The sequence below is a fragment of the Rattus norvegicus genome, chromosome 19 (assembly GCF_036323735.1).
Source record: "Rattus norvegicus strain BN/NHsdMcwi chromosome 19, GRCr8, whole genome shotgun sequence".
Classification (NCBI taxonomy): domain Eukaryota; kingdom Metazoa; phylum Chordata; class Mammalia; order Rodentia; family Muridae; genus Rattus; species Rattus norvegicus.
In genome coordinates, this window is record NC_086037.1 from 55,894,783 (window position 1) to 55,906,652 (window position 11,870).

General features: G+C 42.7%; 1 protein-coding gene across 5 annotated transcripts in view; it reads right to left on the reverse strand.

Moving 5' to 3' along the window:
- Positions 1-11,870, reverse strand: part of Ddx19b (DEAD-box helicase 19B) — a 32,568-nt gene that overhangs the window by 17,216 nt on the left and 3,482 nt on the right. For 2 of the 5 annotated variants that reach the window (XM_063278292.1, XM_039098000.2), the window contains exons 2-5: positions 4,874-4,922; positions 3,580-3,633; positions 2,171-2,306; positions 1,862-1,954 (exon numbers count right to left, since the gene is read on the reverse strand). In XM_063278292.1, coding sequence (XP_063134362.1) covers positions 1,862-1,923 — 62 coding nt within the window. In that variant the 5' untranslated portion in view covers positions 1,924-1,954; positions 2,171-2,306; positions 3,580-3,633; positions 4,874-4,922. Of the gene's footprint in view, positions 1-1,861; positions 1,955-2,170; positions 2,307-3,579; positions 3,634-4,873; positions 4,923-6,192; positions 6,313-8,348; positions 8,529-11,668; position 11,870 lie in introns of those variants that run through there. The other 3 variants (NM_001005895.4, XM_008772534.3, XM_063278291.1) reach the window with 3 other exon arrangements.

Genomic DNA, 11,870 nt, shown 5'->3' on the forward strand with positions numbered 1-11,870 from the left:
TGTAACCTAGCGTAAAACGCCTTAAAACACAAAACTAAGGGTTCAAGTGGCAAGTTCTGTAAAAAAAAAAAAAAGCAAGTACCAAGTTCAAGTCCTTGAAGGTAGCAAGATGAAGCCCTAACATAGCCAAAGCAGCAGTCAAAGATATGGATAAGGAACACAAGGCTTTCAGAAATAAACAAAAGGTAGGGTATGTGTGTGTGTGTGTGTGTGTGTGTGTGTGTGTGTGTGTGTGTGTGTGTGTGTAAGTAAATATATCAAACTACCTCAAATGCATGTATGAAAATATCATAACAAAATCCATTATTTTGTCAATTAGTGCAGGAGTAGACAAAAAACCTGAGAAAATACAAGTCAAGGCTAGGGCAGTCTCTGTTCGTCACAAGCAGAAATAAGGAGTTTAGGGAGCTGGGGATGTGTCTTAGCTGGCAGCCCATGTACCTCGCCTTGGGTTTGACACCAACGACTGCATAAACTTGCCTATAATCCTAACACTTGGGACTCGAAGGCAGGAGGATCAGAAGTTCAAAATCATCTTCTCTGGAGATGGCTTAACATTTACAAATGCTTGCTGCTTTTCCAGAGAATACCAATTTGGTTCTCAGAGCCTAGACAGTAGGCTACCAACCACTTGTAATTCCCCCTCTCCTAACACATACAGCATATACTCAAACATTAAAAAAGAAAAAAGTCAGGCTGGAGGGATGGCTCGGCGGTTAAGAGCACTGACTGCTCTTCTAGAGGCTCTGATTTCAATTCCCAGCAACCACATGGTGGCTGAGATCCAATGTCAGAAGACAGTGATGGTGTACTCACATACATAAATCTTTAAAAAAAAAAAAAGGAAAAGAAAAAGGAAAAGTCATCTTTAACAACATAAGAGAATGTATGACCAGTCTGAGCTATACTGAGATTGTCTCAAAACAACACTATTAGTATCTCCAAAGTCAGCCTTACACTCTCCCAAAAGCAAGCAAAAACCATCAAGAAGATCCATAGTCAGCAGATATGTGAGAAGAATAAGATGCTAGTGGTAAAATCTAGGTAGTAGGTATATGGGCATTTCCCTATAAAATCCTTTCAAATTCACTGAACATCTTTTTTTTTTTAAATACTTATTTATTATGTATACATCATATAGCTTTCTGCCTGCATGTATGCCTACGGGCCAGAAGAGGGCATCAGATCCCATGACAGATGGTTGTTAGTCACCATGTGGTTGCTGGGAATTGAACTCAGGACCTCTGGAAGAGCAGTCAGTGCTCTTAACCACTGAGCCATCTCTCTAGCCCTTCACTGAACATCTTAAGCTTTTCCTAACAATATGTTCAGGTTAAAAATAACAACTGGGGGGGCTGGGGATTTAGCTCAGCGGTTAGAGCGCTTACCTAGGAAGCGCAAGGCCCTGGGTTCGGTCCCCAGCTCCGAAAAAAAGAACCAAAAAAAAAAAAAAAAAAACAACTGGGGACTGGCAAAATGGCTCAGTGGGTAAAGGTGCTTGCTGCCAAGCCTGATGACTTGAGTTTGATTCTCTGGGAACCTTATGTAGGGGTCAAGAACTGCCTCCCTCCATATGTCCTCTTATCTCCATACACATACCATGGTGCATTCATGTGCACACACACACAAAATAAGTGCAATGAAATTCTTTTTTAAATCCACACAAATAGTTGGTATGCACTTTTTTTAAAGGTTGGTGAAGCTGATCTTGACTTCATTTTATAGCTTGATGAGAACTTCAACTTTTCATCCTCCCGCCTCAGCTTCCTAATTTTCTGAGTTTATAGGCATGAATAGGTTTAAATGTTTAAAAAGTATTCTAAACAATAAATGACAGAGGTAGGTATTTTGGGTCACATACGGCTCAGCAAGCATCAAAGGCAGTGCATTCTCCTGGATCTTGGAAGGGCGGTTGAAACCCATGGCATAGACTCCCTGGAGAAGCTGTGGTTTCCTAGAAAAGACAATGGAGAAGAAAGTCAGTGAGACTGAGGAACACAGCATTTCACTGATACACCCAGGATGCAGCTGAGAACCCCATGAGAGCCTTTCCGTAGCACTCAGAGCAGCTACATGCATATTATTAACCTCATTTGGTAAACACAATGCTGTATGAAAGATGTGTAGCTAGGCCATGATCCCGTCTGAATGCAAATAAGCAAGCACTCACAGGCGAAGCTCCTCGAAGGACTTCACTGAGTAGAGCGGGGAGCTCGGGTCCCTCTGCAGGACTTCCACTTGGTTGGTGTTATCCACAAGATTGCTTCTGATCAGCTTGTTGAGTAAAGACTGAGCAGCTCTGTCCTCTGTCAGGAAGAGAGAGCACTAGAGTTTTTAAAAGCTCTGAATTGGTCACTCATGGTGGCCCACACCTTTAATCCTAGCACTTGGGGAGGCAGAGGCAGGTGGATCTCTGTGAGTTTGAGGCCAGCTACACAGAGAGTTCCAGGACAGAGAAATCCTGTCTCAAAAAAAGTTCATGAATTTAAGTCATAGTCAAAGATATTTTAAGTAATAACATATATATGTACTAGAGTTCTTTTTTTTTTTTTAAAGATTTATTTATTTATTATATATAAGTACACTGTAGCTGTCTTCAGATACACCAGAAGAGGGCATCGTATCTCTTTACAGATGGTTGTGAGCCACCATGTGGTTGCTGGGAATTGAACTCATGACCTCTGGAAGAGCAGTCGGGTGCTCTTAACCGCTGAGCCATCTCTCCAGCCCTGTACTAGAGTTCTTAATATAAATACATCAAGTTTGATATTTAAAGTATAATAAAACTGAAAATTTCCCTGAAATATAACAACCAACAATTCTTCTACATAATGACTACACTGAACTTCTACCCTAGCACTGTGACACCCATTCAATGTCATTGAAGTAAAGCTCCATGCTGGTGAGCAGACAAGAAGGGTCTCTAGCAACCTGGCTCAATTAGTGAGCTCCCACCTCAAAAAATAATGTGGAAAGGCCAGGCATGGTGGCTTTGGCCTTTAATCTCAGCACTAAGAAGACAAGAGGCAGAGGCAGGCAGATCTGTGAGTTCTAGCCAGTACATAGTAAGTTTCAAGCTAGACAGGGCTATAGCGAGACCCTGTCTCAAAAGCAAAATGGGGTAGAAAGTGACTGAAGAAGATACCTGTAGTTAATCTCTGGTCTACACCCACATCCACACACCTACACCCAAACTCATATAACCGCACCCACACATTCACACATCTACACACCCACACACCCAAACCCAGACCTATACTCATCCACACCCTACACCAAACACCCCCACTCTTACCCACCCTCCCACTCCACCTCCCCACATACCCACACCCTCAAACACCCATCCCCACCCCTTTCACACACCCCCACCCCCAATGTGGCACATGCTATCAGTCCCAGCACTCGGGGTAGAAGAAAAAAAATGACCATGAGTTCAAGGCTAACTCAACTGCATAGAGTTCTAGGCCAGCAAGGGATTCAGCCTTGTCTGAAAATAACCTTAATAAATAAGTATGAATAAGACTTCTACCACCTTTTTCCTAGAGCATGGAACCCCATTTATAACTTGAATGCTGTTACCTTTCTCATCTTCCTCTGTCTTCTCTGTGTTAGCACTGGTCTTAACAACAGCACCTTGGTTAGAAACAAAGTAGAGATGTTGTTCAAAACTTTATTCCATTTCTAGCAACCAAGACAATTCTAATTCTAGGGGGAGAAATTATCAAATTTTTCAACAAAACAAATGAGAAAACCAAGCCACTACTAAAACCATTTTATTCTTTCTACATAAAGCTTAGCAACACTGCCTTCTGTGATTATTTCCAGATCCCCTTACCCTATTTTATAAACAACTGCATACTTCTGTCACAGCAGTGACATTTCTGAAATAATACAGAATGATAACTACAATAGCATTAATTAGGAAGCATCTTTGTGCTCAATAAAACATCTGCAGTTGTGTCAATGTGAGCACAATGCCATAAAAATTCCGTGTAGTAAATTATTGACTAATAGAAATATATACTCAGGGCTGGAGAGATGGCTCAGTGGTTAAGAGCACTAACTGCTCTTCCAGAGGTCCTGAGTTCAAATCCCAGCAACCACATGGTGGCTCACAACCATCTGTAATAGGATCTAATGCCCTCTTCTGGTGTGTCTGAAGACAGCTACAGTGTACTTATATATAATAAATAAATCTTTAAAGTATATATATACATATGTATACACATACTCAATCAACATTGTAATTCAGCAAAATATATACAAGATTGTATTTCCAGAATGAGGTAATTAATTAGCATTGCTCTGATATTGATTGATTTATGGTTGTTCTGTGGAACCTATTGCCTTGTGTGCTGATGGTAAGCACTTTACCATTAAGATAGAGTCCTAGTCCTCCACCTTACACTTTTTTTTTCTTTTTTTCGGAGCTGGGGACCGAACCCAGGGCCTTGCGCTTGCTAGGCAAGCGCTCTACCACTGAGCTAAATCCCCAACCCCCACCTTACACTTTTTAACAGATGTAAATTCAGGAGGATATTTGGAATATGTAAACTTACAAGTTGCTCAAATTTTATGCATCTCACCCCAAACTGAAGATAAAGAATGGTTTGAAAAAAATCATCTCTGTCAATATAGTCCTATGGTTAAGTAATAAATTTAAATAATTTACATGCTAGTTAGGTACTCTCAATTCTATTAAACATTCTTTGACTATACAGCCTAGTTTACTGATACCCAAGTCAAACAAATACCAATATTCACTAGTATTTTGTCTAGTATAAATGCACTAATTATTCAGGTAGTTGCTTTATCAAAATAGAAATAGCAAATCAAAAATGCATTTGTTTATGAACTAGCTTTAGCTACTCACCATTGGCATCTGGTTTGATTTTCTCCTCTTTAAGATGCAAGTTGCTCAACTAAATGTGGGGGGAACAGAAAGTGTCAGGAAATCACATATAAGTCTCGAATCAACAGAGCCTCCCTAACGAGAGTAGAAGAGCAGCTCTCAAGGGTGCTCCCCAGCTACACTCAGTAAGATGATTCATTAGATTGTTCTGCTGGGTTCCTTTTGCTTCCAAATGGGTGAAAGAGAATAACAAAATCTCCCATAAATACAGTAGTAGAAAAAAAAAGAATTACGCAGTAGCCCCAAACTCAGATGCCCTAATTACAATCTCTCGGCAGAATTATACTTTGTAAGTTTCCTTCATGCTTTGATTTACAAAGACTCTCTCAGGGAGATGTCGTCAGAGCTGCCATTTTCTCATGTCCTGAAAGGAAAGAAATGTGACGATTGGAAAGGTGCAGTGTCTTTTCGACAGCCAACAGCAGACAAGAAGGATCATGGGCAGAGAGTCAGCGAAATGACTACTTATGTCTGGCTAAGTCTAACCAGACCACAACTGCACGCAGCGTCAAGCTCAAGCTGCCTTGTGCTACGGTCTGACAGTTTAACTGGGCACATCTTGGAGCACTGCAACACCAGGCATAACCAAACTGCCCAGCCAGGCTGAGGTGGGACAGGAAAAGAAGAAACAGATCAGAGAACTGTTCCAAGGCAAGAATTATCTGGACTTTGTCTAACAGTATAAATTTAGAAATATACTGGCATGACCTATGTCTGCCCATGGGAATGTGAAGATCTTAATGGCAAGGACTATTTCTGTTCGCATCTAGCGCAATCAGACTAATCACGGAATATTGAGTGAAGACTCAGCTATCATCTAGTAAAGGGTAAAAAGAATAACAAATCACTACAAAGAAATGGTTATTTCTCAAACCACAGACAGGCTCTCTATGTCTTTTCTCTAAGTCCAAAAACAAAGAAAGGGGGAATGAGATTGGGAAGGCAGGAGAGAAAAAGTTGATTGGGTGGTTAGCTGCAGATGGAGGAACACCATTTGTCTTCATGGAAACTAAAATAAAACCTATGGTCTGTCTGCTTTAGTGTTACCGAGCAGCAGAGAGGAATGTAAGGGAGAGAGGAGACAAAGGGAATTAGCAGAGGGGTTAGCATATTGTAAACATGTAAAAATCTTTCATTCATTCTGGGGATCAAGGACTCGTTAAGTGACAGTAAGTGCAAAGCCTCCAGTACACTGTGTGATAAAGAAGGTACTACATACATTGCTAAAGCACTCCCCAGTTCCCTACCAGGAACATGGTCTAATTCTAGTACTCACAGACCTTTAAAGAGAGCTACTGAGCCAGGTGTGTTAACGCACACCTTCAGTCCCAGTGCAGGGAGGCAGGCAACTGTTGAATCACAGGTATGGGCCATGTAGCTGGGGCTACACGAGACCTGTATCTAGAGAAAGGAAGGAAAGGAGAAAGAAGAGACTATATTTAACACAAGAGAAGCAGGAATCCCTCTGAATGAGAATGAAAGCAGGGCTGGAGAGATGGCTCAGTGGTTAAGAACACTGACTGCTCTTCCAGAGGTCCTGAGTTCAATTCCCAGCAACCACGTGGTGGCTCACAACCATCTGTAATGAGATCTGGTGCCCTCTTCTGGTGTGTCTGAAGACAGTTACAGTGTACTCATACACATAAAAAATCAATAAAAAAAATAAAAAAGAGAATGAAAGCAAATCTGCTGTTTCCTCTTCTCTCACAAAATGTGCTCGAAACACGGAGTGTCTGAATGAGACTAAAAGTTATGACAGAAACAGTTGTTACAATGCTTTGTGAATTTAGACATTTTTTTTTTCTTTTCTTTTTTTCGGAGCTGGGGACCGAACCCAGGGCCTTAAGTGCTCTACCACTGAGCTAAATCCCCAACTCCTTTATTTAGACATCTTGATACACAGACTGCCAGTCAAGAGCTAAGGAGTGAATTACTAATAAATACAGAAACCACAAAGCAATTAAGAATTCCACGCAAAATGAGTTTTATATAGTAAGGGGATTGACTGCCCAGAAGACTCAGTGGGTGATGACATTTGCCATCACACCTGAAGACCTACAAGGAACAAGGACTCCTCCTGCTGTCTTCTGACCCTCATGCCTGTGCCACGGCAACATCTCTCCCCCACCCCACAAAAGCCAGATAAATATAATTAAAAATATTTAAAATGCTGGGCGTGGTGACATACACTTTTAGTCCCAGTACTTGAGAGGCAGTGGCAGGTGTCTCTCTGAGTTCGAGGCCAGCCTAGTCTACAGAGCAGATTCCAGGACAGCCAGGGCTACACAGAGAAACTCTGCCTCAAAAACAAAACAAAAAACCCAACAACAACATCAACAACAAAAAACAACAAATTTTTTTTCTCAAGCAGGCCACAGTACTCAGGAGGTAAGTGGTAGAAGATCAGGAGTTCCAGTCCACCCTGAGATATATATAGCAAGGTCCTGATTAAAAATAAAAATAAAAAAGGCTGGGTGTAGTAGAGCACAACTTTGATCCCAACATTCAGGTGGCAGAGACAGGACAATCCCTTTGAGTTTGAGGGCAGCCTGGTCGGTCTATAAAAGAAGTCCCAGAACAGCTGGGGCTGTTATACAAAGAAATCCTATCTTGAGAACCAAAAAATATAAATAAAAATGACCCCTCAATGCACAAGCCCAAAATACTATTTCTCTTTAAACTATACGTACTATAATAAAAGCTTCGAGCCCAAGTGAATTTTACTACTTTGTTGTATTGGGGTGTGTGTGTGTATTTCACAGATCACTATGCAGCCCAGGGTAGCCTTGTACTTGAGGGCAGTCTTCCTGTCTAAGCCTCCAAGTGATAGGATGAGAGGTGCCACACCACAGTGCCAGGTTCAAACCTTTACTCTTTCAAAGTTAAGAAAAAATGAACAAGGTCCTAATTCGTGTTAAATTCATAGACATATATATTAAGTTAGGTTCAAAATTATGCTAGAACTCAGGATGTTTATAAGTTAAATCTAGCAATATTTAACTCATATCTTGCTACTATGTATCAGGTTCAGAAAATGAGTTAAGCCATCCAAAAGAAGACTTACTGACAGACCAGTCAGTCACTCACTGCCAATAACCAGTTGGAGGAGTCACACAATTATGAGTAAGACATCCTCCCTGAGCCCAAGAAACTCCGCTCTGAAGATACATACAACCATCCGAGTTTGTGAGTGCAATCGCTATCAGCCCTGATTCCAGGAAGACAGGCGGGTGGCTGAGCACTATGGGGAACCGAACATACAACTTGAGTTTACACAAGGTGGAAGGGATTGGGTAATCAAAGCCAGCTCTGGGCCCAGGCCCCATGCCGCCAGGGTCCTCTGTCCAGTACCAAACAACCTAAGAAGTGTCCTTCCAAGGGACCGATACCCTGACAGCTTTGGCACCTGGTCCTCCAGCGGTTGGTGACAACTCACCGACTCAGCGGCGGCTTCCTGCTCGTCCACTGCTAGGGCCCAAGAATCCGTGGCCATGGTCCCCAGTGCCCGGGCAGCGCTGGCAGGTTTGCCCGCTTGGGCGGTGCAACCGCGGACTCAGGTGGGTGTCAGAGAGGTCCAGCACCGCCCCGGGGGAAATCATTCACCGCCGCTCAGAAGACCGGAAACGGCGCGCCACGGTGTCGTCAGAGTCGCGTCAGCTCTGCGCCCCTAAGGTCTGGGGATCCAGCGCCACTACCGTCTTCTTCGGGTGCCCACCCCTCACCCCTCGCTGCAGATCTCCCTACAACCCAACTGAGGTAGCCAGCATTAACTGCTCTTGGACTGAAGACGGAAAATCACATTCCCGACTAGCATGGTGGCATAACTATTACAGTCAGAATACATAAGCAAGTGTTTTAACTTTCCAGGATCTTTAAAATGCCTCAGTGTAAAAGTGCCTTACCAGACTTTTAGCTAAGGTCAAAATAGTAGCTGTTCTTTTTAATTTAATAAGACATCTAAGCATTGGCAACCAGTCACGTGAAACAAAGGGTTAAGTGCTTAACGATATGCCCCAAATTGAGCTTTGAAATACCAAAGGAAGGTGCCAAGGAAAACATTTGGTAGAGATCAGAGACCAGAAAGAGTAAGCAGTTTATTCAATCAAACCAATTCTGTTCCCGAATGAATTGACAAGCGCAGTTTAATAGCAAAATACATGACTTTGGAGTTATCTACACTTTCTCCAGATGGCCAGCTCTCCTCTCCTCTCCTATGTAGAGGTTGTGTAGTTGGGGTTGCACTTTATAAAAAGAGAAGGAGAGAAGGCATATGTTTGGTGGAGGTGCAGTCAGGTATGGGGAAAGGGGTTGCCTCCGAGGGCCCATGCTAAGGCCTAAGGGACCAGCCACACAACAGTATAGTATAGAATAGAGTTTACTCGGGGGTACATTTTATTCAGTTACTTTTGGGTAGTTTATAGATTTAGTCATCTAATTTTATGTGTATGAGTGTTTTGCTTGCATGTGTATGTGCACCACATGTGTGCCTGATACCTAGTCAGAGAGGGTGTTGGATACATTGGAAGTGGAGTTACAGATCTACCATGTGGTCCTCTGCAAGAGCAACAAGTGCTCTTAACCTCTGAGCCATCTCTCCAGCCTTAATTTCGGTTAATTTTAAAAAGGAGGTACTAGTTCTAGTTTTAGAACAGTAAAATAAAGGAGAATGGAAATGCCTGTTTCCCCTAACTGGGATTAAATAGGCCTTAATTCTGTGTATTCCATAGAAAGAAACAGCATTTTCCTGGAACTTAGGAAAACATTTTACTGTAAGCAATAAGTTAACCTCAAGAAATGCTGAGTAGGTAAGAATGGGGTGGCAGCAGGGGGACAACCAAGCACAACCAGGGGGCCAAAAGCAGCTAGATTTTGTTATTTTGTATTTTTCAAGACTAGAGAAAGTTATTTAAAAAATTCCAAACAAATTTTATCGAAGCGAATTACTAAGTTATGCAAGATGTAATACAGTATGTGAACAGGTTCCACTTGTTTGCCAAAGACAAGCCGAACGCACATAGGTGTGTATACAGTCCTAAAGTCATCAGAAACACAACTAACAGGGACTGTTTATGAGGGGTTTCTCTAACTCACGTGACCTGCCTGCCTCAGTCGCCAAAGTGCTAGGACTGCAAGCATGAACCATTGCCATCTGCAATTTCATTTTATCCTCTCAAATTAATTTCTATGTGCTCATTTTCTGTCCCCTCCCTCCCTCTTTTGCGACAGAATCTTAAAAAAACAAAACAAAACAAAACATTGTGGTGAAGGCTGTGATCCCAGTGATAGGCTGAATAAGGAGTTGGAGATCAACGGGACCTTTCCTTCACCCCACTATTTTTTGTTTTTGAGACAAGATTTCTCTGTGTAGCCTTGGCTGCCCTAGAACTCACTCCATAGGCCAGGTTGGCCTCAAATTCACAGAGATCTACCTACCTCTCCCTCCTCAGTGCCGGGATTAAAGGTGGGCACCTTCACTACCAGGTTAATAAAAAAAAAAAAAACTAAATAAAACACAGCTCAGTGTTGATGTAAGTCATTATAAATAAGCCCAGCACGCAGGGAGCACAGGCAGGTGAATCTCTATGAGTTTGAGGCCAGCCTGGTCGACATAGTTCCATATCACCCAGGACTACAAAAGACAAAATAACAAAACAAAAACAAAAACAAAAAAACAACCCCCCCCCAAAACCGGCCAAATTTTACTTCAGATAAACAACAAAGGAAATAACATAGTAACAATTAACAAATACCTCAGTTTCTGGGGGATGGAAGGATTAAAGAGTTGGAAAACTCTTGACCAGATTGCTATGACCCTTTATGAAATTGCCCAAAAGTAATTTAAAAGTCAACCAGCTTGCCTCCCACCCCCACCCCCACCCCCGCCACACACACACACACACACACACACACACACACACACACACACACAACCTAGCTTTCTATTACGAGACTCAAGAAATAAAACGTGGAATTAAAAGTAGATATGCCCAGCAGCACATTCTAGACCCTGAATGTCTAGTCACTCCAACATAAATGCGAAATTTCAACTGAAGCACTCTCCAAGTTAAGCCAAGTGGTTCCCCCGTAATACTTGCATTGGGAAGGTGGAAGCCGTAAGATCCAGTTCAAGATTATCGTTGGCTATATATTGAGTTTAAGGCTAGCCTAGGGCAAGTAAGATCGTTCAGAGTACCAACAAAGAATACCAAAAGCAGCCTCTGTACCCATCACAGGACATTGTATCCTGAATTAAATTAAGTGTGTTATCTTTTCTATTAAAATGAATATCTAAGCTCGGCATTGTGGCGCTCGTGCCTTTAGTTAATCTCAGCACTTGGGAGAGAAGCGGGTGGATCTCTGAGTTCGAGGCCAGCCTGGCCTACAGAGCAAGCGCTGTTATAGACAACAAACAAAAACAAAAAGTCTAGACTCTCAGAGTCATCCCAACATAGTTGAGCAATGTTAGACTTCTGAGGAGAAAGAACGTGGTGTCTGTCCAAAGTGGGGTGTGAAGAAGGACCAACTAGGCACTTTAGTTCAGTCTCCTGTACTTATTATTTCCATGTAGCCGATGCCAGTCTGTTTCCTAACTCTTGGCAGGCCGCCCCTGGGTTCTGCGACATCTCAAAGGCCTGAGGCCTGGTGCTTTGCTGAGGGTCAAGTCTCCTCAGCTTTTAATCATTCCCCTACCTTCTTTCTAACAGCGAGAAAAGCGCCTAAAGATGTGGAAGGAAGGCTACCCACACAGATACTCACACCAGTCAGGGGCAGGGAAAGTGAATTCCGCGCTTGGGCACGGGCTCGGGCTCGGCCTCGACTAGGCCAGCAGCTCCGGCCATCGCCGCTCAACATGGCGGTTAGGCTTCCCCAACGGCCACTCACAGTCCAAGCCAAGCCTAAGCTCCATTGGCTAGGGCTTTGAAGTTGGCTCCTCCCACCCAATCATAAGAGGGGCAGG